Raw genomic sequence first — 26,814 nt, forward strand, 5'->3', positions numbered from 1 at the left:
ACGCTGCCCACTGCGCCTTCCACCCATCTGTAAAGTGGCAGGGCCACCTCTCTGGTCCTTTGAAGCGTCAAGGCAGAGAGCGCAGGATCAAGGCCTGGACTGGAGGCCGCGTGATCCACATTCTTCTCTGGGTTTCTCTTCTGCCTGTGGTCGGGACAGCGCCCTACCCTGCTCCCCACTCAGGCCCAGGTATGCTGGACGCTTGCCAGTGTTCTACCTTGGCTGGGCAGAGCCTTTGAAGAGAATCCAGGGGCTCCAGGTTTTCCTTTGGGAGGGGCACAGGATCTCAGTGTCTGCACAGACACTCAGGGCCCCAAGACACTTTGAGCATTTAAGTATCTAGGGGTATTAACCAAGGCTGGGGTTCTGGGGTTCTGCTTAAAAACTGGCTTCAGGAGTCAGTGCAAAAATGACTTTGGAACCCAGAAGATAGGCAAAGGGTTCATCCCGCACCTCCTCTGGCCCCAGGGAGCAGTGAACTGCTGGTCTGAGGCCCCCACTCTTGGGAAGACCCGGATAGCCTTAAAGGCCGATCTTGGTCATTTCTTTCTCAAAATCAATCTCTCTCTCTCTCTCTCTGTCATTCTACCCCAACCCTCAGGGTGTGCAGCCTTTGTTAAGGACCCTTAGAGAAAGGAGGACTTTACTTCCTTGCACTTGACCAGGGTGAACCCCAACCCCTTGTCTCCAGACCTTGAAAATCTCTCCTGTGACTTATCCAGAAGATTCCCCGGTGGGGGGGGGGGGGTGGCTGGTGTGAGGGGGCTGGTGAGCCTAGGCCCAGACAGTCTGCTTTCCGCCCAGTGTTTGGGGAGCTTGCTGGCTCGGCTGGGAGTCTTGCGCCCCATTCATGTGCACACCTGCCCGGCGAGCCAGCTGCGGACCAAGGTCAGCTCCCGCACCTCACCAGAGGCTTCCACGCCCCTTACTGCTGCCCCAGCCCGAGGCCCGGGGCGACAAGCTGCGACAGTGACCTGAGCCTGGACAGCGGTGTGGCGGGAGACCCCCCCCCCAGCAGACTGCCGAGGGGCTGAAAGGCGTGGGGGGGGTCTCTCCAGGCCCGCGGACTCCCGGGGTCACCGCCACCTGCGCACCTGAGGGGGGAAGGCGGCGCCCCCTCTCCGCAGCCAGACCGCGAACAGCCTCCCGCCCCCGCGCCCCGACTCGGGCTGTGCGTGTCAGCTACCTCGCACCCTGACCACTGCGTTTCCCCGCCCCCGGACACCCCACTGCTACCCCCGCTTCCCGGGCCCCTCCACGGCTCCCGCGCCTTCAAAACCGCCACGGTACGCGCGCTTCTAGAGCTGCGGGCAGCTGAGCGGGGACCCTCAGCTCCGCCTCCCGCTTTCGGGGTCCCCCTCCGGTTTTTGGGGCGCGGCTTCTAGCCCCGGAACCCAGCTGCTGGCGCACGCTGGGCAGACCCGCGAGCTGCACGTCCCTGTCGGTCCCCGGGTGTGTGACACTCCCCCACCCGCGCGCCCGCACCCTGCCTCCCGCACCCTGCCTCCCGCACCCCTCCCTCCGCTGCGCCCGTCCCCCGCACCCCTCCCGCAGGCGCGCGTGGCCGAGCGGGCAGCACTCGGCGGCGACCGGCTCCGGGCTCGCAGCGCCCATGGCATCTCCCGGCTCCGGCTTCTGGTCCTTCGGCTCTGAGGATGGCTCGGGGGACCCTGAGAACCCCGGCACAGGTAGGAGAAGCCAGACCCGCAGCCCTGGCGGGCAGGTCGGGGATTCGAAGCCGGCCGAGAAGAGGGGGTTTGGCACCTGCAGCGGAAAACTTGGGGCGCTTCGCCAGGCTCTCGGGGAGGCATCCACCTGTCTCCTTCATCCATGGGAAAATGCCCAGAGTCCGCAGCCCTTTCTGCCCGGGTCTGGGGAAGCCCCCCTCACCCGCCCCAAAAGCAGGCGTCTCCGCCACCACGAACCCCGCGGGGGCCTGGGGCGCAGCCACCATCTTGGCGTCCGCGTGTTGGGGAGACCCGAGGGGAAACGGGGACAGTGGCTCATTCTCACCGGGCGGGCGGGTCTCGCCGCGGGTTGGGGTCCGGGGTCGCCCCGGGAGGCAGGTGCGGGGCCGACTGTCACCTGGAGACAGGTGCGGGGGGGCCCGCGGGGTGCGCCTTCGGAGACAGGCGGGTTCCCCAAGGCTGAGAGCCTGGCCCTCGCGGTCCCCCGTATCTGCCGTACCCGGGGTGTCTTGGGGTTCGCCCAGCCCGAGATGTCACACGTCCGCCTGTGGTTCCCTGCCTGTCTGTCTTTCCCACAGCCCGAGCCTGGTGTCAGGTGGCCCAGAAGTTCACTGGCGGCATTGGGAACAAGCTGTGCGGTGAGTGCGGGGTGGGGGGGATCAAAAGGGCCAGAGGAGTAGGGGATTAGGGGGTCTGGAAGCTAAGGGATGGGGGCTTAGAAGAGGCTGGGGTTTAGGGGGAGCCGAGGGTTAGGGGGCCGCATATCTCCGGTCTAGGGGGTCGAGGGGCCGGAGGCGACGCGGGGAGGACTCTGACCAGGCTGCGCCTCTATCCTTTCAGCCCTGCTCTATGGAGACGCCGAGAAAACTGGTGGGAGCAGCGGGAGCGAGTCCCCCGGGGTCGCCCCCCGCAAGGCCGCCTGCTCCTGCGACCAGAAGCCCTGCAGCTGCCCCGGAGCCGAGGTCAACTATGCGCTCCTGCACTCAACAGGTGTGGTCCTCCGCCGCCTTGACCCAGGCACCCCAGGACCCGGCTTCCTCCTCCTCCCTGGAGCGGCCAACCCGACCTTGGTGACCCTAGGAGGGACACCTGCAAGAGCCCATCCCAGCAGCTCGGGGTGCCCCTCGCTGGGCAGGTGTCCCTGGGGCCTCGAGGGGTTGGGTCTACAGGTCAGAACTGCAGAACCTGCTAGGCCCTTCGATGGTAGAGCATTCGTGGCTGTGCACCTGAGACACACACACACACACACACACACACACCACACAGGAAAGAAACAGCGGCCTAGCAAGCCAGAGATGCTCACACTGCCTGTTCCACTTAGTCAGACTTGCCCAGAGGTGCTAGGCAAATTCTTCCCAGGACAAGTGTTTCCAACATCACTGAAGATGCTTCCCTGACCAGTAACATCTAGGACAACCCCCCCCCATGGGGGCACACTCTGAGGGAGAGAGGGTTGGCAAGAGCAAGAAGAGAAAGGAATCGCCAATTCTATAGCAAATTCTAAGTCAGCAGCTGAAGCATAACAAGAAATTTGGGGCGGGGGAGTGGTCAGCTTCATTCCTTCCTTTTAGAAAATAATAATAATAATAATAATAATAATAATAACCCCTTTAAAAGAAAAAGAAAGAAAATGTTCTGTGTTCCTAAAAGGCTAAGATTAAATTTTAAAATTTTTAACTAAGATTAAATTTTAAAAAATAATAAAGGGAAATGTCTGGGTTCACAGAGAGAATGCCAGACCAGGTTCTTGCCTGGGTGCGTATCACAGTCAAATTAAAAACAGTGTTTTGATTCCGTTGTTCAGATCTGCTCCCAGCGGGTGATGGAGAAAGGGCCACGCTGGCGTTTCTGCAAGATGTGATGGAGATTTTGCTTCAGTATGTGGTGAAAAGTTTCGACAGATCGACCAAAGTGATTGATTTTCATTATCCTAATGAGCTTCTTCAAGAGTATAATTGGGAATTGGCAGACCAGCCCCAAAATTTGGAAGAGATTTTGATGCATTGCCAAACGACTCTAAAATATGCCATTAAAACAGGTATTGTCTACTCAGAAATAATAAAGTCCTTTAGTTTACAACTGTTACTTTTCTTTTTAAAAATGTGTTTTACGAAGTTACTATTTTTGCCAATGCAAGTTCTTTCCATTGTTTTGTAAAATAGGGATTACCATAGTGATTAAGATCAGAAACACCTTCTTATAATTCCTACGGGTGTTTTGGAAGTCAGAAATACCAGAAGGCTTCAGTAGAAATGGCCAGGTTTTACACTGCACATGATTGACTTTAGAAAATAACCACTGGTGTAGAAGCCACCATCCCTCAGCAGAGGCCGACAGGAGCGATCCAAAATGGAGACAGAAAGGGATCACATTTGAAATGACATTTCAAAGGGCTTGACCCAACTGGCACTGTAGTGCTAGTAATTTCTTTGGCATGGAAGTGGTCCGATGTGGGGCCAACCATCCTATGTAATTACTGAATGAGAGGAATAGTATTTCAACATTGTCTTCAGTGGCTAAGACGTGAAAACTGAATTCCAGGTCTCTTTCCTCTCTCTCTCTCTCTCTCTCTCTCTCTCTCTCTCTACACACACACACACACACACACACACACACACACACACACACACACACGAAAGGACAGTGCAGAATAGCTCCACAATACAGTCATTTTATCCAACAATACATTTGCTCTATACATCACTTGCTCTTACAGAAGAATATCACCAGAATGGCTGTGGGGAGAAACATCAGATCACCTTTATTGGAAATCTTTTTTTTTTAAGACATACTCAGTGGTCTTCCTCTGTTCACGCTATTCTGCATACGCTATCCATTTTCTAACCCCAGGTAGAACATTTACTGGGGTGCAACTCAAGCTTCTGTTTTAGCTTCCCATCCCCCCCCCCAGTCTTGTACGTTTTCTGTGATCCTCTAGATACTTGGCGGCTCACTCCTTCACAGCAATCAAAAATAAGGATGGCCAGCTTTCAGGAGTGTGGGCAGGGGTATATTTGGTTACTCTAAGTGGATTTGTGGTTTTAGAGAGATTTGCTAGCAAATAAAGGAAAATGTATTTATTTTATTATTTCTATAGTGACTACTATAGAAACTTGGTCTTTTTATATTTCCAGCTTTTTTTTTTTTGGTTGATGAATTATTGCTGTCATTTAGATCAACAACAATCATCTTAAGAATATTTGCTGTCAGATTTTTAGCTTTTCTTTTTATCTCTCTCCCATTTCTTAAACCAGTATACAGGAAAGGTAAAGAAAGGTATGAGTACAACAATCCTTGGAAAATGCATTTACTGTGTTAGTAGCCACATCTGTGAGATTATAGAATTAAAACTAGAAACATAAGAAAAGGAATTGAACTTGGCAATTGTCGTCAAACTTATCTGGGCAAGATAAGTTTTTTAAAAGCTTGCTATATTCACGCTAGTGAATTCACATGATATCCTATGAGGCATTTGAAAATGTTGTGTGGTTTTTTTCTCCCTCTCAGCTTTTCTTGAATCTGAAGATGCAAAGCTGAATTGTGTTTTTAATCCATTTTTGTTTTTTACTCATTCCCCTAACCAGCCACTTAGAGACCTTAACAGTAAACGCTCGCCTATTGTTTTTATTGTTACCAAACCAAAAATAATATGTAAACCTGTTTTTCACCTTCATTCTCAAATCTAATGACGTCTGAAATACAATTTGAAGAGCTAACAGGATGGGAATTGCAAGTTAATGAAAATAATGTTTCTTTCTTTTTTTAAATCTGTCAATGTTCCATTTAATGTCAGGAAAAGATGGTTCAAGTCAACACTCAGATTTTGCCATCATGCTTGTGGAACTGTTCCCTGAAGTGTCGTTTCAATGCATTTTATTTAGAGTTCAGATGGAAATTTGGTTGGGTTCCGTTTATAAGTAAGGCATGTCAGGGTAAATTCCATATAGACATTATCCATAAATTTACAGCGTTCTGCTCGCAGCCTCTCCCCCACCGAGGTGAAATGGTACTGAGTCAAAGAATGCCAGCAGTCCCTTCTCTTTTTGGATTGGCAAATTTATAGGTTGTGTATCTGCCATTGAGTACTGTTTAAGCTCTGTGAAGTATTTAGCATGTCTCTTACCATCAGGTAATTCGACATTCCCAGGGAGACGTTCTTTTTAAAAAGTGTGCATACTATCTATCACCTGCTTTCTCCTTAAGAGTCTTTAACCTAATTTTCCACTTGAGCTCCAGGCTTAGAAAGGAGTGAGGCAGTGGGGAATTACTAGGAAAATACAGCCTGGATAGAATCACATCTGTAAGGAATGTTAGGAGGGGAAGTGGCAGGGAGTGGTGGAATTCTGGAATGATCTGCTGGCACTTGCTGGGCTCATTCGATTTGGTGGAGGGAGATGATGGTGGCAGTGGAAGAGTTAACATCTGGATTCTCTTAACCAAACTGCCAGACAAAGGGACTGATGCACTATTAAAAGCGAGGGTCCTTGTGTGTGTGTGTGCTCTGGATACACACAGAGAACTGTGTGGACAGATTTGGGGTCTCTCCCCAGCCAAGTGTGGGCACAGGAGTCTGAGCTGCCTGGGGCTGTAGTCTGCAGAGTCTGAGTCTCCGTGGCTAGCCTGACTTTTCCAGGGAGATGGGTGACTCTAATCCCGCTTCTTCAAATCAGACTCTTCCTCCAGGGTTGGGCTGGGTGCCCCTGGTGATGAGAGCCACACCAGAGCTCTGGGTGAGGGGGCAGCGGCTGCAACATCTGGATGCCCGGTGATGAGCCCTGGCACAGCTGGCCGGCTCTCAGGCAGGGCTCTTGAGCACCCTGGCTCAGAGAGCCGGGGCTGGACTCACAGGTCCTAGGAGAAAGCAGGCATACTGGTAGTGCTATACTGACCTGTCGAATCGTCTTCCTCCAAATGATCATATCACTCTCTGTGAATGAATTTTGGAGGCAGAAGAGATTTAGATGAGATGGCAAACCAAGGTCAAAAAAAAAAAAAAAAAAAAAAGCAACCGAGTTTCTGAAGTGACTTCTTCCCAGTCTACATGGGTGCCTTCTGGCTTCCAGGAATACAGCACAGTCCCTGAGACCCCTTTCCTATGGGTGCAGAGATTTTCAGGCCAAAATTTCCATGGAATTCAATAATGTGGGATCATAAAGACCAGCTCTCTCCAGAAAAGGCACATGGATTTGGGGGCATAGATTAATGGATGGATTTGCTAATCTCTATTCATTTCCTCACTTTAAAAAAGAAATGAGAGGAAGAGAAATGGAGGGGCACCCAGAGGGAGAAGGGGGGCTCTGATTTCAGCCGCGAGCTCTAATGAAATGGGGAGTCAATGAGGCAGAGAGGCAGAGGAGAGGAGAGCTGTTCCAGAAGGCAGGAAAGAAACCGACAGGAGCCAGCGTCAGAGAGCCTGGAAAAGAGCAGGAAGATAGATGGCGCCCTGGGAGGCCCCAGGGAGGGAAAACAAAGCTGGAGAATGAGAATGAGCGAGAGCACTGCTAGCCCCAGCCCCCTTTGTCTGCGCTCTCCCCAATTCTTAGCTGTCCTCAGTGCCTAATTCTCTAGCCACATGCAGGAGCCTGATAAGTAAGCACTCCAGTGCTGGAGATAAGGTCTGTGTTGGCTTTTGTCAGCGCCATCCCCCATTGCCTCCCTTTATCTTGTTATTCCCCTGCTGTGGACCAGGGACTGTCACACCCTCAGGCTGCAGACAGGTGTCCAGTAAGTGATGGAGCCCTTTTGATCAGATGCTATCTCCATAATTGTTCATTCCCCCCCCCCCAATCTCTATCCCTTGGCAAATGGCAGCTTTATAAATGGAGTGATAAGAGCCGAGACAAGGATGCAATACAAATGAGCAATTTAGAGTCACATTTTAAAGTAATTACTATGGCACTGTTTAGACGGCATCCCTTTTAGAGAGTTTAAAAGAAATCCAAAAGTTAGCTTGATGATTCCTTCCTAATGGTCTGATAAGTGTGTGTAATTTACTCTATAGACAGAGGAAAAAATTGACAAGAATTAGGTTTGTCCCTGCCATCTTTTGAGTCCAGGGCAAGTCACTCAGCAGAGTGTCCTGTTTTCTTATTTTTACCTTGTCCTTAGCAATCACCTGATTCCCATGAGTGTTAGCATGTCAGGCAGGTGTCATGCTGTCACAGATTCCAAGAACAGCTTCAACAAAAGAGGATTTTGAGCATGTGATTCATGAGCATGTGGAGAAGAAGCAGCCTGTTTGAATAGTGTTGGATTCCTTGAGCATTTTATTTATTTCAGTTTGCAATCATATTTGGAAGAGTATCAGGAAATTAAGCCCAGGCTGCAAACCACAGTTGTGACTTCATCATAAGACATGTTTGAAGAAAGTTTTTGGAGAGGAGGGTGTATTTCAATAAATACTAAAGCCCCAAAGTGTCTTGCTAAAAGAAAATGCTTCGTGTGTGTGTGTGTGTGTGTGTGTGTGTGTGTGTGTGTACGCATTTTGGATTTCTTAAGATGAATTTCCTGTCACTGAAGGACCTTTCAAGTTTCCACTTGAAAGTTAGAGAGATCATGTGCTTGAGAGACATTTGCATCAACTGGATGTAGCCCTGATTCTGGTCTTCCGTTTTGTTCAGGGCATCCTAGATATTTCAATCAACTTTCCACTGGACTGGATATGGTTGGGTTGGCAGCAGACTGGCTGACATCAACAGCAAACACTAACATGTAAGTGTCTCAAGGTGTCTCTATATAACCCACCATATGTATTACTAATGTCCCATAGTCTTTACCTGTTGGATGAAATTCTTTCTTACTAAGAGGACTCTAAAATAGTGATGTAAGCTTAAGAAGTGTGTATTTTTCTAACGTAATAGAAAACAGTCCTAATCTATCTTTCATGCAGTCAAAGCTATATAAAAATTTTACGTAGTCAGGGGGCTTGGGGGAGGGGATTGGATTTATAGCTGTGTACAATGTCATAATCAGAACACCTGTGGGTGTAGCGTCTGAAATAAAAAAATGAAAAGAAAAGCTAGTTCTGTAGGTTTTGTAACCTGGATTCTCCCTTTGAGTCACATACATAAAGTGTGGCCATTACTGCATTTCAGGTTCACCTATGAGATCGCTCCAGTGTTTGTGCTTTTGGAATATGTCACACTAAAGAAGATGAGAGAAATCATTGGCTGGCCTGGGGGCTCTGGCGATGGAATATTTTCTCCGGGTACATGACTTTTCAGTTCTTCTTTGCGTTTCTTTTCTTCTGACGTGGAATGCGTCACTTTGGATCTAGGAAAGACTGTAGCATATATTTCTGCCTAGGTTAAATATGCTATGTGCTGACAGAAAGAAAGGAAGAAAGAAAGAAGGAAGGAAGGAAGGAAGGAAGGAAGGAAGGAAGGAAGGAGAAAGAAAGAAAGAAAGAAAGAAAGAAAGAAAGAAAGGAAAGAAAGAGAGAAAGAAACTCAATTACATATGCATGACTGTTGATCACATCCCCAGGCCAAAGATTTCCTGCCTGAATTTAGTTGTTTGTGCTCAGAAAGAGCCTAATCAGCACAGTAACTGTTTATACTGAGATCTTACATGCAGGTTCTAAGGGTACAGTGAAATAAAGGCTCTGAATAATGCTTTCACTCTTAGACAAACTGACCAGAATTAGTGAAGGAAAAAGGGCAGCCTCATTTAATAAAGCAGGCCCGGTTTGGGAGTGCTCACCACCACAGATCTGCTTAATAGAGCCCCTTACCTTACTACATTCAGGTAGCAAGCAAGGATGCCGAGTCACACTCATTTTAAGAATAGAGGACAGCTGAGGAGACCGTTTCTTTTTTATTTTATTTTATTTTATTTATTCCTTTTGTTGCCTTTGTTGTTTTATTGTTGTAGTTATTATTGATGTCCTTGTTGTTGGATAGAACAGAGAGAAATAGAGAGAGGAGGGGAAGACAGAGAGGGGGAGAGAAAGACAGACACCCGCAGACCTGCTTCACCTCCTGTGAAGCGACTCCCCTGCAGGTGGGGAGCCGTGGCTCGAACCAGGATCCTTCCACTGGTCCTTGTGCTTAGTGCCATGTGCGCTTAACCTGCTGCGCTACTGCCCAATTCCCGGAGACCATTTCTTAGGAGAGAAAAAAAAAAAAGAGGGTGAGGTGATGCTTTCTTGAGATTACTCAATCCCCTTCTTCTGCATCGTGCTGCTCAGGTCTTCTATCTTGATTTTATCACTTGCCATTGAATTCCAAGTCCCATTATTTATACCTCTTCCAGTCAAGAGAATCAGCCTGAGTGAAGAAGGTTCCTGCCATCTGCTCTGGGGCCTCTGTGTGGACTAGATTCCATACAGAGGAGTAATAGAGGAGATTCAGGAGGTGGTGCAGTGGATAAAGCACTGCGCTCTCCAGCATGAGGTCCTGGCTTCAATCCGTGGCAGCACATGTGTTAGAGTGATATCTGTTTCCCTCCCCCCTCCCTCCCTATTTCCTTCATAAATAAATAAACAAATAAACAAGCAAGCAAACAAAATGCAGTTTGGAAGTCAGTGATCCAAGGCAAAGAAGTAACAGAGCAACAGAGCAGGGCCAGGTGGTGGCACACCTAGTTAAGTGCACATGCTACAATGTACAAGGACCTGGGTTTGAACCCCTGGTACCCACCTACAGGGGGAAAGCTTGGTGAGTGGTGAAGCAGGGCTGCAGGTGTCTCTCTGTGTCTCTCCCTCACTATCTCCCCCTCCCCTCTTGGTTTCTGGCTATCTCTATCTAATAAGTAAAGTTTAAACAAAGATTTAAAAAAGAAAAAATAAAGAAAAAAGTAACAGAGAAAAGTAACAGAGCTTCCTCTGGTGGCATACCATCCTCCCATGTGATGCCACGGCTCAAACCTAGACCATACACATGGCAAGACATATCTACATGGGCTAACTTTAGGTTCCTGTGATAGATTTTAAACACCTCCCAGCCTTTTAAAAAAGTACCACCAGTTTTATTGCAGGGCTCCATGTCTGCACAATAAATCCACCACTCCCAGTGGCCATTTTTTTCTTGCTTTTTCCTTTCTTCTTTTTCCCTTTCTTCCTTTCTGTCTCTATTTCTCTTTCTTTTTTTTAGAAATATGTTTTTAAAATATTTTTATTTGTTTATTATTAGATATATACAGAAAAAAATTGAGAGAGGAAAGGGAGAGAGAGAGAAACAGAAAGACACCTGCAGCCCTGCTTCACTACTCATGAAGTTTTCGCCCTACAGGTGGGGACCAGTGGCTTGAATCTGGCTCCTTGTACACTGTAATGTATGTGCTTAACCAGGTGCACCAACGCCTGGCCCCCTTTCTTTATCTTTCTTCCTTCCCTTCTCTTTTGATAGAAACAGAGAGAAATTGAGATAGAAGGAAGAAACAGAGAGGGACAAAGAAAGACAGACACTTGCATCACTGTTCATGAAGCTTCCCTCAGAGTTGGGGACCAGGAGCTTGAACCCAAATCCTTGTACATGGCCATGTGTGCACCACCACCACCCCAACTTCATAAACAGGGCTTATTTTTCATAGGGAACTTAGTACTTAGTTTTTTCTTTGGGAAGCCACCTTCTTCAGGGACCTTTGTTATCAGTGCCCTAACCTGCTATCCCTAAGATTTTCAATCAAGTAGGTTTCCAAGACCTCCCATAGAAACACTATTTCTTCTTTTTGTTTCTGCTGTTGGCAAAGTTGGTTGTGTGGCTGGAGAATTTTTGGATTGTCACAACTGGTGGGTGGGGCTATTGGCATCTGGTGAGTAGAGTCCAGAGGTGCTGCTAACAACCCTACAAAACACATGGTCGCCCCCCACCTCAAGGATTTATCCAGCCCAAAATGTGATTAAGATATCATGAAACCAGGGCCAGGTGGTGGTGCACCTGGTTAAGCACACACATTACCATGAGCAAAAGAATGCAGGTTTAAGCTGCCACTCCCTTCCTTCAGGAGGGATGCTTCATGAGTGCTGAAGCAGGCTTACATCTTTCATTCTCCCTCTATGTCTCCCGCTCCCCCTTTCAATTCTCTCTGTTCTATCAAAATAGAAAAAAAAAGAGGAAGGAGGAAAGGAAGGAAGGAAGGAAGGAAGGAAGGAAGGAAGGAAGGGAGGGAGGGAGGGAAGAAAGGAAGGAAAGGGAAGGGAAGGGAAGGGAAGGGAAGGGAAGGGAAGGGAGAAAATGGCTTCCAGGAGCAGTGGATTTGTTGTGCTGGCACTGAGCTGCAGCAACACTCCTGATGGCAATAAAAAATAAAATAAAATAAAATAAAATACATGAATGAAAGCAACATCGAGACACCATGAGCTAGAGTGAAAGCTCTGTAGTAGTCCAGGAGGTGGCACAATAGTTGAGCACAGAACTTGAAAGTTCATGTGACAGTCTCTCTCTCTCTCTCTCTCTCTCTCTCTCTCTCTCTCTCTCTCTCTCTCTCCCTCTCTCCCTCTCTCCCTCTCTCCCTCTCTCCCTCTCTCCCTCTCCCTCTCTCCCTCTCTCCCTCTCTCCCTCTCTCCTTCCCTCCCTCCCTCCCTCCCTCTCTCCATCTTTCTCTCTCCCCCAATACATCTTTTTAAAAGAATGAGTAAAGGCTGGTCCTTTGTCCAGCCATATCCCACACAGTGAAAGGCTTTTCACACTTGACAGACAGCCTGCTCAGAGCAGGCCTGACCTGAACTTCCTCATCCCGTATCTCTGGGGTCCAACAGAGGAAGGAATTACCTTCATTGTGATGATGGAGCCAGGATCTGAGTGATGATGACTGCTCTGAGCCAGCTGCCTGTTCGCATCAGAGCTGGGGGGCTCATGAGGCAAAGATGCTGGTCCTGTGGGCACCGTTCATCTTGGCACAGACAGACAGCCTTCTGTCCTTCACCACCAGAAGGGAAGACAAGCCAGACTGCTCATGTATCTGGAGGGCCTGAGGACATCCTCATTGGCTGGGAGGAGAAGATAGTACCTTCACTTGGTCTCATGGTCTCATAGCTCCTGTGCCAACATTTTCATTTTCATTCATAACAATCTTTTTCCTGGATATCAAACAAACAGACAAACACATAGACTTTCTCTTAATCCTGGGAGAAAGATGACTTCTTGGCTTGTCAAATGACAGTTTGATTTATAAAATGTGACTCTTATGATATGAAATTCCTTAACAGTCTTGGAGCTACACAGGAAGAGTAATAAAGTATTTTAGTGTGGACCTACATTTACTTTTGGAATAAGATTTTATTAATGATCATGAATATATTTCAGTGATGTCTCTGAGAGGAAAGCGCTGTTAGGGAGAATTAACAGAATTGATGAGATAGACTTGGATGTTTATCTCTGTTCTAGAAGAATTATTGATGAATTGTCCACGTGTCATGAACAGTCACTTGCAACAAAGCATTGTATGAGTGGAAAGGAAAAGTACATAAGCAGTCTTCAGAAGGATACAAGTAGGATTCCCATAAGCCTAACACAAGAGATGCACAGTCATAACCTGTGAGGGAAAACAATTCCTTAGCGCTCCAAAAGCCTTTTAGAAGAGCTCTAAAACAGAGTAGATTCAACTGCAGTGCCCTAATGACAGAGTTGAGGTGGAGGGATCATCCAGAAAAGCCCCTTCTCTGATTCATTAGCACCCAAGTCTGAAGATTTAGTTCAAAGGATGCCTCATAAGAATGTCTTGTGAGTCCAAGGAGGACTTGAGTTCAATGGAAGGATGGTGACTTGCATGTGAAGTGACATTGATGACTACAAAAAAACATAACCGTGTGTTTCTGTGCCTTCAGGTGGCGCCATATCTAACATGTACGCCATGCTGATAGCACGCTTTAAGATGTTCCCGGAAGTCAAGGAGAAAGGAATGGCTGCCATCCCCAGGCTCATTGCCTTCACATCTGAGCATGTACGTGTCTCTCTTCTTTCCAAGTTTAAGGTTATAACCCATAAATCCTGAGTTGGAGAACTGATTATTTGCACATCTTCTCTCCCCCCAGAGATTGATTCTCTCTTCAGAAAATGCTTCTTGGGAGAGAATGGGGTCAACTGAGCAACCCAGTGGTGTAGACTCTTCTCTAAAATTCAAGAAAATCCTCAAAGAGAAACAAGATTATTTTTAGAATTTATTTATTTATCCATGAAAAAGATAGGAGGAGAGAGAGAAAGAACAAGACATTACTCTGGTACTTGTGCTGCTGGGGATTGAACTTGGGACCTCATGGTTGAGAATCCAATGCATTATCCACTGTGCCAGCTCCCAGACCACAAGAATATTTTTACACTAGTTCCTACACTGTGCTTTTCTGTAATACTATTGCATATTGGTGGTAGGGATGGGGAGAGGGATCATGAACCCATTTGGACCATCAGTACTATGTCTATATAACTCAGTACTTCCAAGTACTCTGTTGAGACAGTCTCTGAAAACTTGCTGCTCAAATCAGATATTCTACTCTCATGGTGACTGGAGCCATTTGGTGATCTCACCAGAGATTTAATCACTGTGGACAAATGGTCTAGTGTTCTGTCATGCTTGTTCTCTGGGTTGATTTGGTCACCACCAAACAGTCTCTGCCTTTGGCCAGGTTGCTGGTCAGACGGGACACTGAGAGCAAGAACAAGGGTCTTCCTTGTTTCATGTCTGGGTATAGTATTTCACATTCCTTCAGTGATCTTCAAAAAGTTGATGACAGTCTTCTTACTTCCATAAAGGAGTTGAGTGACCCATCCTGTTTACAAAAATTAGGGTAAGTAGAGGCCAGGTGGTGGCACACCCAGTTGAGCACACATGTCAACATACACAAGGACCCAGGTTCAAGCCCCTGGAAGAGTGGGAGGGAACTTCATGAGTGGTGAAGGAAGGCTGCAGGTATCTCAGTTTCTCTGTCTCTGCTTTCCCTCTCAATTTTGCTTTGTCCTATCAAGTAAAAAAATAAAAGGAGAAAAAAAAAAAAAGGCCACTAGGAGCAATAGGTTTTTAGTGTAGACACCAAGCCCCAGTAATAAACCTGGTGGCAATAAAAATAAATAAGTAAATAGAATTGAGGTAAACAACTTTAGCCTGCTAGGCCTCCAGTTTCTTCCCACATGCCAGGGTAAAGCAGTATACAGGCTCAAAGTACGCTACAGGTAGGCAGCATCCTGCTTCCAAACTCTCTCACCACACAGACCCTGCATAACGCGAGAGCCTTCCTATCTACCTAGAGGTGAGGTAGGTAGTGTCTCCTCTGACTCTGACTTTCCTGTCCCCTCTTCCTTATAGGGACCCTTGTGATTCGATCTTATCCACTCAGATGACCCAGAATAATCTCTCTTCTCAAGAGCCTTCATGTAATCACATCTGCAAAGTCCCTTTTGCCATGTAAGATGACAGTGTCAGGCCTCAAAGACTAGGATGTGCATATCTTTGGGAGGGAGAAGATGATGCAACTTCCCACACCTAGCACACAACCAGGAATAGCATTTCTTTCTCAGTTCCTCCAAGAGTAGAAAAATAGGACATCATTTTATTTCTGACTACTATCTCCCTGAAGTGGACTTGCAGTTACATGTGCTATATTCTCAGTCTTAAAAACCCAGATAACCTTATATTGGGCATCTTTCTCTTTGGGTTCCATGTTATTTCCACAATACAAAATAGAGGTTGTCCACCAATAAGTTGTCCTCTGTTTTCTGCATGACCTTAGACTCAAGCTTGGCATAAACTACTTTGACTTTGCCAGGATCCAGGGTTTAGAAAGGACACTGAGTCAGTGGAGAGAAGGGATCCTGTCACAGGAAATGAATCACTATGGCTGTTGGTCTGTACCTTGTAAAACTTTGAGATGACATCATCACACAATAACTTCTTCTTCACTTTCTAATGTGACTGGCTCCTAGTTTTCTGTTCCTCGCCAGGGACAAGACAAAAGGAAACAGGGAAGTGAAAAGTTGTAAGAGGTATATATGTAGTGTCTGCAGAGCTTACTTATTGATCATGAGAACATTTAAGACCTGTTCTCTTTTTTATTATTATCTTTACTTATTGGATAGAGACAGCCAGAAATCAAGAGGGAAGGGGGTTAGAGAGAGAGAAGGACAGAGAGACACTTGCAGCACTGCTTCACCACTCATGAAGCTTTCACCTTGCAGGTGGGGACCGGGGACTTGAACCTGGGTCCTTGTGCACTGTAACATGCACTCAACCAGGTGCACCACCACCCAGCCCCCAAGACCTGCTCTCTTAAGAATATTCAAACAATCCAAGTATCATGTCTAGTCACATGCTATACACAACATCCCAGCACTTAACTTATTTCATAATTGGAAGTTTGTACCTATTAACCCCCTTCCACATTCTGGTACCCACCCCCAACATCTGGTACTCATCAGTCTGTTCTCTTAGGTATGTATGAGTTGAATCATCTGCCTCTCTTTTCTTTCCTCCTTTTTATCTTGGCTCCTACATGTAAGTGAAATCATACAGTATGTGACTTTCTCAATGTGGTTTACTTTACTTAGCATAACGCCTTCAAGGACTATAAACGTTGACTTTGATGGCTGGGTGATATTCATTCTGTCGTATCTGTATACTATATTTTCTTTATCCATTGGTGGACATGGGCTACTTCCAAGTCATGACAATAATGAATAATGTTTCAGTAACTGTGCAAATGTAGATGTCTCTTTATTTTCTGATTGTATTTTCTTTGGATATCTATTGAGAATTGGAACTGCTAAATCAAATAGTCTTATTTTTAACCTTTTGGGGGGAAACTTCATGTTATTTTCCTTAGTGGCTTAATTAATAATGCCCACAAACAGTACACAGGATTCTCTTTTTTCTACATTTTTGCCAACACTTCCTTCCTCTTGTCTTTTTGGGAAGTCTAACAAGTGTGAGGTGATATCTTATCCTGGTTTTGAGTCTCATTTCCCTGGTGATTAGTGATATTGAGCAATTGCTCAAGTGCCTGTTGGATATCAGTCTATCTCCTTTGGAAAAAATGTGATATATATATAGAGAGAGAGTCGGGTGGTAGCGTGGTGAGTTAAGCGCAGGTGGTGCAAAGTGCAAGGACCAGCATAAGGATCCCGGTTCGAGCCCCAGCTCCCCACCTGCAGAGGAGTCGCTTCACAAGCAGTGAAGCAGGTCTGCAGGTGTCTATCTTTCTCCCCCTCTGTCTTACCCTCCTCTCTCCATTTCTCTTTGTCCTATCCAACAACAACATCATCAATAACAACAATAATAACTACAACAACAACAAAAAAAAAACAAGGGCAATAAAAGGGAAAATAAATATTTTTTAAAAGTTATATATACATATATAGCATATTTTAATAGTTGTGCTCAAACCTCTTTATCCTCCTACTATGACCAATATAATAGCTCTTGTCACTACTATATTATGATTAATGAAGGATGAAGTATGCTTATTCGAATGTATTCCAGTGCCAACATACTTTCCTGGTTGGAAGCTGGAAGACAACAAAATCTCTCAATGCCATTTTCATCTCTGTGGTAATAACAAGTCAGGTTATAAAAGCCATTTTGTTTATTCAGTGAACCTTCACTCCATGACTGTGGCATCCCCAGATATTATTTTTGGAAGGTATCATAAAGATTACCTGGTTGAATACTTATCACCAAATTGTTTGATAAAATTGATTGGCAATAAAAAGAATCTATTGAGTTTTAGGACTTTTCTTAAAGCAGGCTTAGAGAGAAAGCTAAATCTTAGTCCAATAATTCACAGCTCTTGCTCTGAATTCCTTGAAAGCCCAGACTCAGAGGTTAATTCCAAATTCCTCTTAATTTTTCATCTGACACACACCCTTCCAGAAATAGCTTCAATGAAACAGAGTAATTACATCTAGAGAAAAATATTCTTTGCGATCATGACATTAAGCAAATCACCACAGCCAACTACCAACCCTCACAAACCAAGCCCCCAGCTCATTTCCATTCTTCTAAAAGCCATCTCCACCCATCTCCTGAAGCCTCTTGTAATCCCACCTCTGAGAAAAGGCCATTCTCAGAATTGCCTTCCAAAGATGTTTATAATCCATATAGTAATAACAGTATATGAAATAGAGTAATTGTAATAACACTGCTTGAGAAATTTTCCCCATCATTAAAATGTTTCCTTTGTGTTTAAAAAAAAAAAAAAAAAGGACAGTGGCCGGGGTATCTTGAACAAAAACAGCTCCCATGGACTACTTCCTGTTAGACAGGAAGTGAGTCTGACTGAGCTGACACTGAGTCAGTCTATTGAACTCAGTTCATATCATCTGACCTGAGTGTCCCTTGCTGCACCTCTCTGGTCCTACTTCCTTCTCATTTTAGGGCCATTAGCACCCTGCTATTTTCTCCCCCACCCAAATGCCATCAAGACTTAACTCCCAGAGTGATAACTGTAAAACTAAGTGTCTCCTGGACAGGTTTCCATTGCAGCAGGAGACAGGAATAAGAGAACATGGACACAGTTATCCATTGGACAGTGAGATGAATTCTTGGGGCCAGGTTGTGGTTTACCTGGTTGAGCATACATGTTACAGTGAGATGGCTTCTTCATGCCATCTTCCATTTATCTGTTCACTCACTCATTCATTTATAGCTGCTGGGCCCCAGGCATTGCTACAGGATTGACGAGTGAACCGAACAGACTCATTGCCTGCTCTCAATGAGCAGACATTTTACTTAGGGAAAGAGGCAGGACAGAGAGTATGGAGGGGACAGTCACCCTTCTGTGTCCCTGAGATCACAGTCCACAATGACAACTGACTCCCCCTTGTCTGAGTGCTATATCAGAAGTGACCGGGTAGATTAATTTTTTTCTCCAGGCCCACAGATAAGCTTTAGGATAGACTAGATAGTGGTAGTGCCACTTTCTAAGATATGACCACACACTAGCTACTTCATTTTTTTTGTTTGTTTGTTTCTTTTGATACCTAACTCGATTTAGTTGTTGGAGGATGATGTGAGATCATGCATGGCAGGGTGGGCACGGCACCTGGACTTCAGAAAGTGCTCAGATGATGTAACCAGCCACCCACAGGTGTCCCACGTGGAAAAGAGCCTGTGTTTGGGGAAAGATGGAGGTAGCAGGGACAGTGGTGACGTGAAAGGGTCATATCTGGGGGCAAGTTCTTTTCTTTTTTTAAAAAAAATATTTATAAAATACAAAAATAACAATAAGACCATAAGATAAGAGGGGTACAATTCTACACAATTTGGTGGCTGTACCTCTCTTCCAAAATGCCAGATCACTACTCAAGAGTTCACAGCCTGGATAGGGGCTGGATCCTTGTTACTTGCATGAGTTTAAGATTTTAAGATTCCCCCTGCGTATCCCACATGGCTTATTATTCTTTTATATGGTGCCTGGAAATGAACTCAGGATCTTGTGCATGTGAAACCCCATCAAGTCACTTCTCCATGCCACTTTCTTTCTCTCCTCCCCTCAGAATCCTCACCTTCCTCATTCTCTATGGATTTCTACAGAGGTCTTTTATGACCATGTTATAAATAGCCTACTAGCTGATCTCACCACAGGAGTGTTCCTTACTTGTCTGGCTCCTGCTAGAACACATGTTATATGAGGATAAAGAGCTTTGTTGTACAATATGGTTAACAAGTAGTTGTTGAACATGACTTTGTGCTCAGTGAGCAAGTTCAGGGAAATGTCCAGTATTTATCATCATGAATTGCTGGTCACAAATGCCCATACTGAGGTATGGCTGTGAGGCATGGGTGCAGATACTGGGGGGACAAATAGATCTCAATGATCCCAATGTAAGATCTATTATCAAAGTGAGTCCACCCACCCCAGAAGGTCCAAGCTGGGGTCTTTCCCAAGCAGGAGGCAGTTGTAGGCTTTTCCAGTCAGACCAGCCGCTTGGTGGTGGAAAGAAGCAATCCAGGGAATTCTAGTAAAGAAAGGACACACTAGGTTGGATATCTGAGCCCTTAACTCTTCTAATGTTCTATCAGAAGGCTTCTACCTTCTAGCCCTGAGGTCTATCAATTGTCCTTGGACTTGACCCTTTTGTATTAACACACTCCTGGCCTTTGCCAGTGAAGTGGAGAGAGTGTGTGTGGGAATGCTTCACAGAGGTGAGTGGGGTACTTACATATCACAACCCCTCCCCCATAAGTTGACCTTGAAGCCCAAGCTGTAAAGGAACTGGAATCTGCTTCTTTGACACCCCCTCCCCCCTTGGGCCTGGGGTCCTGTCCCCACAATTTCAACATCAGTTGTCTTCTTCCTGTGCCTTCTCCCCTGCCACCCTCCCCTCTCCACACACATTGCTTGGCCTCCCATACTTCTCATCATTAGGAAATGGAGAGAGCTACCTCAGCTTTAGAGAGCTGGGTAACCAGCCCTTATTGTTGCTCCTCAAGTGACCTGCAAGAACATTCCGCTTCCTAAAGCATCTGATTTGCAAAGAAACTTGTTCTCTAAAAGTGACTCACCCATCTCTAATTATTATGCTCTGGAGGGCGGGGCTCAGCCAGCCCCTTCCTGTGCTGCCCAGGTGGTGAGAACTGTGTGTGCACTGACAATTCTGCAAGGCTTCCACCCTGTTATTTACACTTGACTCTATAGGTTAAGTCCCTCCTCTGTGAGCTTGTTCCCAAAGTGTGTGTTAAAGGATAGGAAATGGCATGTAAATTGACATGAGATGAAAGCCAAGGCTGGTAGTTGGAGACAAGCATGAATGCCAGCACTGAGAATGTCTTCAGAAAGAGCCATCAGTCAGGGGAAGGCAGTAGTTACCTCTGATTATAGGACAGGGTGAGGGTAGAAGGAGGGGGTGAAGATGGATACAGGAAATGGCATCATTGGTGGCAAAGTGACTAACTTGGGTTTGACACCAGGCTCTATTCTCATTCTAAGCCATTGTTTGCTCAGCTGCAAAGATCAGTTTCTCTCTCAGAGGAGAGGGTGAGAGAAGTATGGCTGTCACTTCTGATGGCTCCTGCACCCCAGCACAGAGCACCACACTGCAACCCTTCTTTTCTCCTACCCTTCCACCCAATGTCTATCACCCTCAGTCTCCCAGGTTACCTGGAGCAGGATGTTGGTGTCTTCAAGCAGAATGAATGTAATTCACTGTTTTGTTTGTTTGTGAGATTAAAAATCAAGGGAGAGGCAGCTAGTTAGAGGAGATTGTCTTAAACTTCATGTCCTGTGAGCCTCAATAGAAAATCATCCTGAAATTCTCTAGAACAATGAATCGGAGTCTCAGTTACGCCTTTGAGTGTGACTGACAATAGCTTGAAAGAATGAATGGGACTTTCCAAAGGACTTGTCAGAATTCTCTTGGTTTTAGTGTAGCGTTGGGAAATGAACTCAGAGTCCAGGGCAGGCCTGATACCAGTGTGTGGCTTGGCCTTCCCAGCCCAATCTTCTGTTCTTTCTTTTCTTGAGAGAGAGAGAGAGAAAAGGGGAGGAGAGGAGAGGAGAGGAGAGGAGAGGAGAGGAGAGGAGAGGAGAGGAGAGGAGAGGAGAGGAGAGGAGAGGAGAGGAGAGGAGAGAAGTGAGGAGGGGAGGGAAAAAGAAGGAGAAAGAGAGGAGAGACACTGTAGAATTGCTCCACCACCTCTACAGTTCCCATAGTGCTCTCATGAGGTGTCAGAGCTCAGTCCCAAGGCTCTGAACATGGTAAGGTATTTGCTTTGTGAGAGGGGATACCTCCAAGCTTTTGCTTTTCAAAACTCTAACAAAGAGAAACTGGCCTTAGTTAAGAGACTGAAGTGGTAGATTACAGAGCTTCGAACCATTCCCCCTTTCTTTCCCACCACCCTTAAAAAGACATGAGGTTGGGGCTGGGCAATGCACATCTGGTTAAAAGCACACATTACTATACACAAGGACACTGGTTCAAGCCCCCGCTCCCCACCTGCAGAGGGGAAGTTTCACAAGCAGTGAAGCAATGATTGCAAATGTCTCTCTGTCTCTGTCTCTCTCTCTCTCCTCATTTTCTCTCTGTCCTAGCAAATAAAGAAAAAAAGGAAAATAAATGGCTGTCAGGAATGGTGGATTTGTTGTACAGGCACTGAGCTGCAGCAATAACCCTAGTGCCAAAAAACGAAAAAGATTTTTAAATTCCAATTATCCTGTAACTATAAAATCCCATACTTATTTGCATATATTTTAAAATGTCAGCTGGATCATGAAGTCTGTCTCTAGATGACTTTGATATTAAAAAGGGAGAAATTAATCTTTCTTCATCCTTGAATTTTTTTATTTGGTGTGTAATGAAAATCATATGAGGTTTGACATCTATTGCTCTTGAATCAGAACATGACTGAATTCCCAGTAAGCTCTTGATTCTCTCAGGGATCTATTGCTGTCTTTCCAGAGTCAGGGTGGTAAGGGAGCTCACTGCTCTAGTAATTCTGTTAAATGGAAGAGTTGCTATTTTGACAAGAAAAGTGACCATTTGGGGACATGTCTATCTGAATGCTTCCACTTTTTGTTTATGGTTTTCCTTTAAAAAAAAGCTTTATTTACTTATTTATTTGATTTTAGTTAATAGAGACTGGGGGGCTGGATGGTGGCATACCAGATTAAGTGCACATAGTATGAAGCACAAAGATCCAAGCAAGGATCCCAGTTTGAGCCCCTAGCTCTCCACCTGCAGGGGGTCACTTCACAAGTGATGAAGCAGGTCTGTAGGTGTCTATCTTTCTCACTATCTATCTTCCCTTCTCTCAATTTCTCTCTGTCCTATCCAAAAAAATCGAAAAAAAAAATGGCCACAGGAGCAGTGAATTTATAGTGCAGGCAGCGAGTCCCAGCCATAACCTTGGAGGCAGAGAGAGGGAGGGAGGGAGGGAAAGAGAGAGGGGGTGATTAAGATGGGGGAGGGAGATAGAGAGGGAAATAGACATACAGAGAGACACCTGTAGCCCTGCTTCATCACTCGTGAAGTTTTGAATCTTTCCCACCACCCTTAAAGACACATGAGATTGGGGCTGGGCAATGGCACATCTGGTTAAGAGCACACATTACCATACACAAGGAGGACACTGGTTCAAGCCCCCACTCCCCACCACCTGCAGAGGAGAAGTTTCACAAGCAGTGAAGCAATGATTGCAGATGTCTCTCTGTCTCTGTCTCTTTCTCTTTCTCTTTCTCCCCTCAATTTCTCTCTGTCCTAGCAAATAACAGTATTCCCCACTGCAGGTGGGGACTAGAAGGCTTGAACCTGGTCCTTGTGCATTGTAACATGTGGATTCGCCAGTTGTGCAGCCACCTGGCCCCTCATTCATGGTTTTTCCTTTGGAGCCACCCCCAACGGTCTGTCCCTCTACTTCCCCCTTGGCACAGCCCTTTGAACAGAAGGCCCCATGATCCACATGCCCTTGACCAAGTGCCCCTCGAACTATTTGTAGACACCTGCTTTCCAGCCCTCTCGGTGTCTAGCAGACGGCTGTCTGGAGGCTGCTTGGCTCTCTCACCAACAAGAGGCTTCAATAAACATGGTGCCAAGGGATATGGTTTTGCTGGTAATGATCCTGGCCTATGCTAATGACCGGTGAGGTTTCACCAGACAAAGTTGGGAGCAGAGGAGAGTCAGTTTATATTAGAGTTCTGCCAAATGAAGCAGGAAAGTGGGCAAGTTAAGAAAGGAGAGATTTGACCACCTGTATGGCGTTGGGGATTTGTGGAAAAAAAAAAAAAGGAGTCACCAAGTTAGGTGACTGTCATAGGTTAAGCAGAAGCTACATAGCTTATATTATTCTTTCTGGAGCCTTTTGAATAAGCAGAAATTTTGTCTGTTTTCAGGGTCACTTTGTGGTGTGTGTGTGTGTGTGTGTGTGTGTGTGTAGGGGGGTGAGACCCTGGCATCTTCTCCAAGGTGTCTGGTTCACCACTGGGGAGGCCATGGTCAACTGTTACCTACTTGTTATATAGGAAGATGAAAACACATGTATAGACACACGTGGATCACTCAGCCAAAATGGTGTGCTTTGGTTCAGGCCTGGCTCTTTTATTCTGGCTTGCCTGCCTGGAATGACACTGGTTTGTTAAATGACCTGACTTTTCTATTGCTTCTGTCCTCTAGGTAAGACTTTCTAAGGCTCCCACCTTCTTCTCCTCCCCCTCCTCCTCCTCATTCTCCTCTCACTTCCCCTTCCCCTCCCCTTCCCATTCTTCCTCCTCCTCCTTCTCCCTCTCTAAGCCATGCCTACCTACATCTGTTACTACTTTTCCGGTATCCTTTTCTCTTCCCTCTCAATGATAGAACCAAAAACAAAGGATCCTAGTCACAAAAGGTCGGAGTCTCAGGTAGTCTTGGTGGAACTAGTGTCCTGGCCTCCCTGACCCTTATCTTTCCCTAACAACATTCTTTAAGGGTTCTCAAGAGCCCACGTGCTCCTGTCGTCCTTTAACAGATTGCTTTGTATAAGCAGATAACATTTGTGTCGAAGCTTTCTAGCAAGGTGGGTTGCTACTAGAATTTCAAACCCTGGCATTTTCCTGAGGAGGTTTCAGCCTCCTGACTATCCCCCTGGCTCCTGAGTTCTCAGCTGTGCTGTCCTGTAGTAGTTTTCAGGATAGGCTGTAAGCTGGGAAGAAGTCATTTCATTATGGAGAGGGTTTTGTTGTTGTTGTTTTGTTTGTTTGTTTGTTTTGATTGATCAACAAGACCATAGGATAAAAGGGGTAAAATTTCCACCACCAGAGTTCCGTATCCTATCATTTGGAAGCTTTCCTATTCTTTATCCCTCTGGAGGAAGCATGGTCATTATGGGGTGCAGAAGGTGGAAGATCTGGCTTCTTTAATTGTTTCTCGGATGAACATGGGTGTTTGGCAGGTGGATCCATACACCCAGCCTGTTTTTATTTTTCCCTAGTGGGGCAGGGCTCTGGAGAGGTGAGATTCCAGGGCACATTGGTGAAGTTACCTGCCCAGGGAAGTCAGGTTGGCGTCATGGTAGCATCTGCAACTTGGTGGCTGAAAAAACATTAAGATATAAAGCAGAGCAAGTTCTTTAATAATCAGGAAACTAAAGAATAAGCAGGTGAGATAAGAATATAGCAGATGAAATTTGGGGTCTCCATTTTGGAAAAAGCTGGAGGTATGGATATATATATATGATATATATATCATGGCACCAAGGATTACAAATTAGTCTCCACGTGTCATCTCACTGAGCACAAATGCTGCCTTTGAAGCTGTCTCCTTTGCTTCTTCCTCAGTAGGTATCATGTCTTCCTCCCTCCTTCCCTCCCTCCCCCACCTCTTCTCAAGTTCCTTCTTTTCCCTGGGTCCCTGGCACTCCTCTGCTCTCTCCTGACCTATCAATAGACCCTGTGCGTAGTGCCTTATCTCTTTTTCATGCCTGGAGGCACCTTTGACCTCTCCCCCCCCCCCCCCCAGTCTTCAAGCCTTCTGTTTTTCTGCATGAGCGTTTTTTTCCTGTTAAGTGCGTGGCATCAATTTGGTGCTGTGATCAATTATCCTCTTGTGTATGAATCCCTTTTCTTCCTCATTAAAAGACCAGAAAGGATGACTGCCCCCCACGAACTGCAGGGTACCCCGATGGCTCACTTGACCCCCAGTTGCCGACTGGCACTTGGTGCTTCCATGCTGGTCCACTGAGGCCTCTCTTCAGAGTGGCTTGTGTTGCCTCAGTGGGGCAGCTAGCTGGCTGTCCACCACCCCTTCCCCCACCAAGAGTAAAACACAAAACACTGTTTCCTTGAGTTTCTTCTCTTCATAGCCATTCAGAGATCCACTCACTGCATGAGAGAGCACACTTTTTGCTGTGTGCTTGTGGGGAGGGAGTCTGCCTCTTTTTTTTTTTTTCTTCTCTCCAAGTTTATCACTGGAGCTCAGTGCTGGCACTAGGAATCCACTGCTCCTAGCAGCCATTTTTTCCTTTTTTTTTTTTTTTCCTATTTTATTGGATAAAGTAGAGAAGTTGAGAGAGGAAGGGAAAATAGAGAAGGAGAGAGAAAGATAGATACCTGCAGACCTGCTTTCCCACTCGTGAAGTGTCACCTCTGCAGGTGGAGAGCCGGGGGTTCAAACTCCAGTCCTTGCACGGGTCCCTGAGCTTAGTGCTATGTGTGCTTAAACTGATGTGCCACCACCCAGCCCCCAAGGGGTCTGCCTCTTTACAAACTGATTAGGCTGTCTCTCCTAATTCCCAGGTAGCTTGGAAAGGACTGGCCAACCTTTTCTTTCTGGGCTTGTTATCAGGCTAATAGTGACCCTTCCTCACTCATTCTTAGCCACACTGGTGGACTATTAAAACTCCTCTCATCACAACTTTGTTTATCCATGTATATAATGGCCGTTATAAATGTGATTTCTTCTTGCTTAGGAGATTACCCCCCCCCCATGCACACCCCAAATAAGTGTGCTGCTGATTCCCAGGATGCATAGAGTTTCAGCTGAGTCTGGACATAGACATTCAGAGACTTCCCTGTGGAACTATAGCTTTCAATTCTAGTCAGCAACCTTTTGGAGATGGAAATGGAGGCAGCTGCCTTCCCTTTGGACAGCTTAATGGCCTGTAGTTAATAGTAAGAGGCGGCCGGGCAGATGCTGTACAGCTGGGCTGAGGTTAGCCCTTCTCAGCTCTGCTCCAAATTGCACAGTGATTACAGCTGATGAGATTCATGCATCCTACCGGAATCAGGAACCACAGGCACAGACAGAGCTCTGGCAGCAGCCTGTCACAGTGACCTTTCTGTCTCCTTGTTCTGCCTGAGTCAGTAACCCCTGCCTCCTCCCAAGTCTGCCCAGGCCTGGCTGTCCCCTGCACAGCAAACAACCCCTCCTGTGAGTCTAGAGTAAACGGTGTTGGGGATTAAGAATTTCTCCTTGGACTTAAGTGTATGCAAGTCTGCTGATGTTGGTGTAACTGAGTTCAGTCTCCAGGCACCAGAGGTAGATCTGGAAGCCTGAGTTCCCACCTGCTGAGAAAGCTGGCATGTTCTGGTGCTTCCAGTGTGTGCCAGCCAGCTCAGATGACTGGGAGAACAGATCTGTATACAATCTCCAGGATTAGGTTCATTCAAAAGCCCAAATGAAATTTTTTAACTTTCTTTCTATTGCCACCAGGGTTATTGGTGGGGCTTGGTGCCAGCACTGTGAATCCACTACTTGGGTGGCACTTCCCCCCTTTCTCTCTTTCTTTCTTT

General features: G+C 46.2%; 1 protein-coding gene across 1 annotated transcript in view; it reads left to right on the forward strand.

Moving 5' to 3' along the window:
* The first annotated feature begins 1,315 nt into the window (after positions 1–1,315).
* The window catches only part of GAD2 (glutamate decarboxylase 2), a 70,642-nt gene continuing 45,143 nt past the window's right edge, over positions 1,316–26,814 (forward strand). Inside the window, exons 1-7 of the mRNA XM_007526505.3 lie at positions 1,316–1,688; positions 2,267–2,326; positions 2,529–2,678; positions 3,493–3,726; positions 8,309–8,399; positions 8,783–8,895; positions 13,456–13,571. Coding sequence (XP_007526567.1) covers positions 1,613–1,688; positions 2,267–2,326; positions 2,529–2,678; positions 3,493–3,726; positions 8,309–8,399; positions 8,783–8,895; positions 13,456–13,571 — 840 coding nt within the window. The 5' untranslated portion in view covers positions 1,316–1,612. The remainder of the gene's footprint in view (positions 1,689–2,266; positions 2,327–2,528; positions 2,679–3,492; positions 3,727–8,308; positions 8,400–8,782; positions 8,896–13,455; positions 13,572–26,814) is intronic.

Source organism: Erinaceus europaeus, chromosome 6 (assembly GCF_950295315.1).
Source record: "Erinaceus europaeus chromosome 6, mEriEur2.1, whole genome shotgun sequence".
NCBI lineage: Eukaryota > Metazoa > Chordata > Mammalia > Eulipotyphla > Erinaceidae > Erinaceus > Erinaceus europaeus.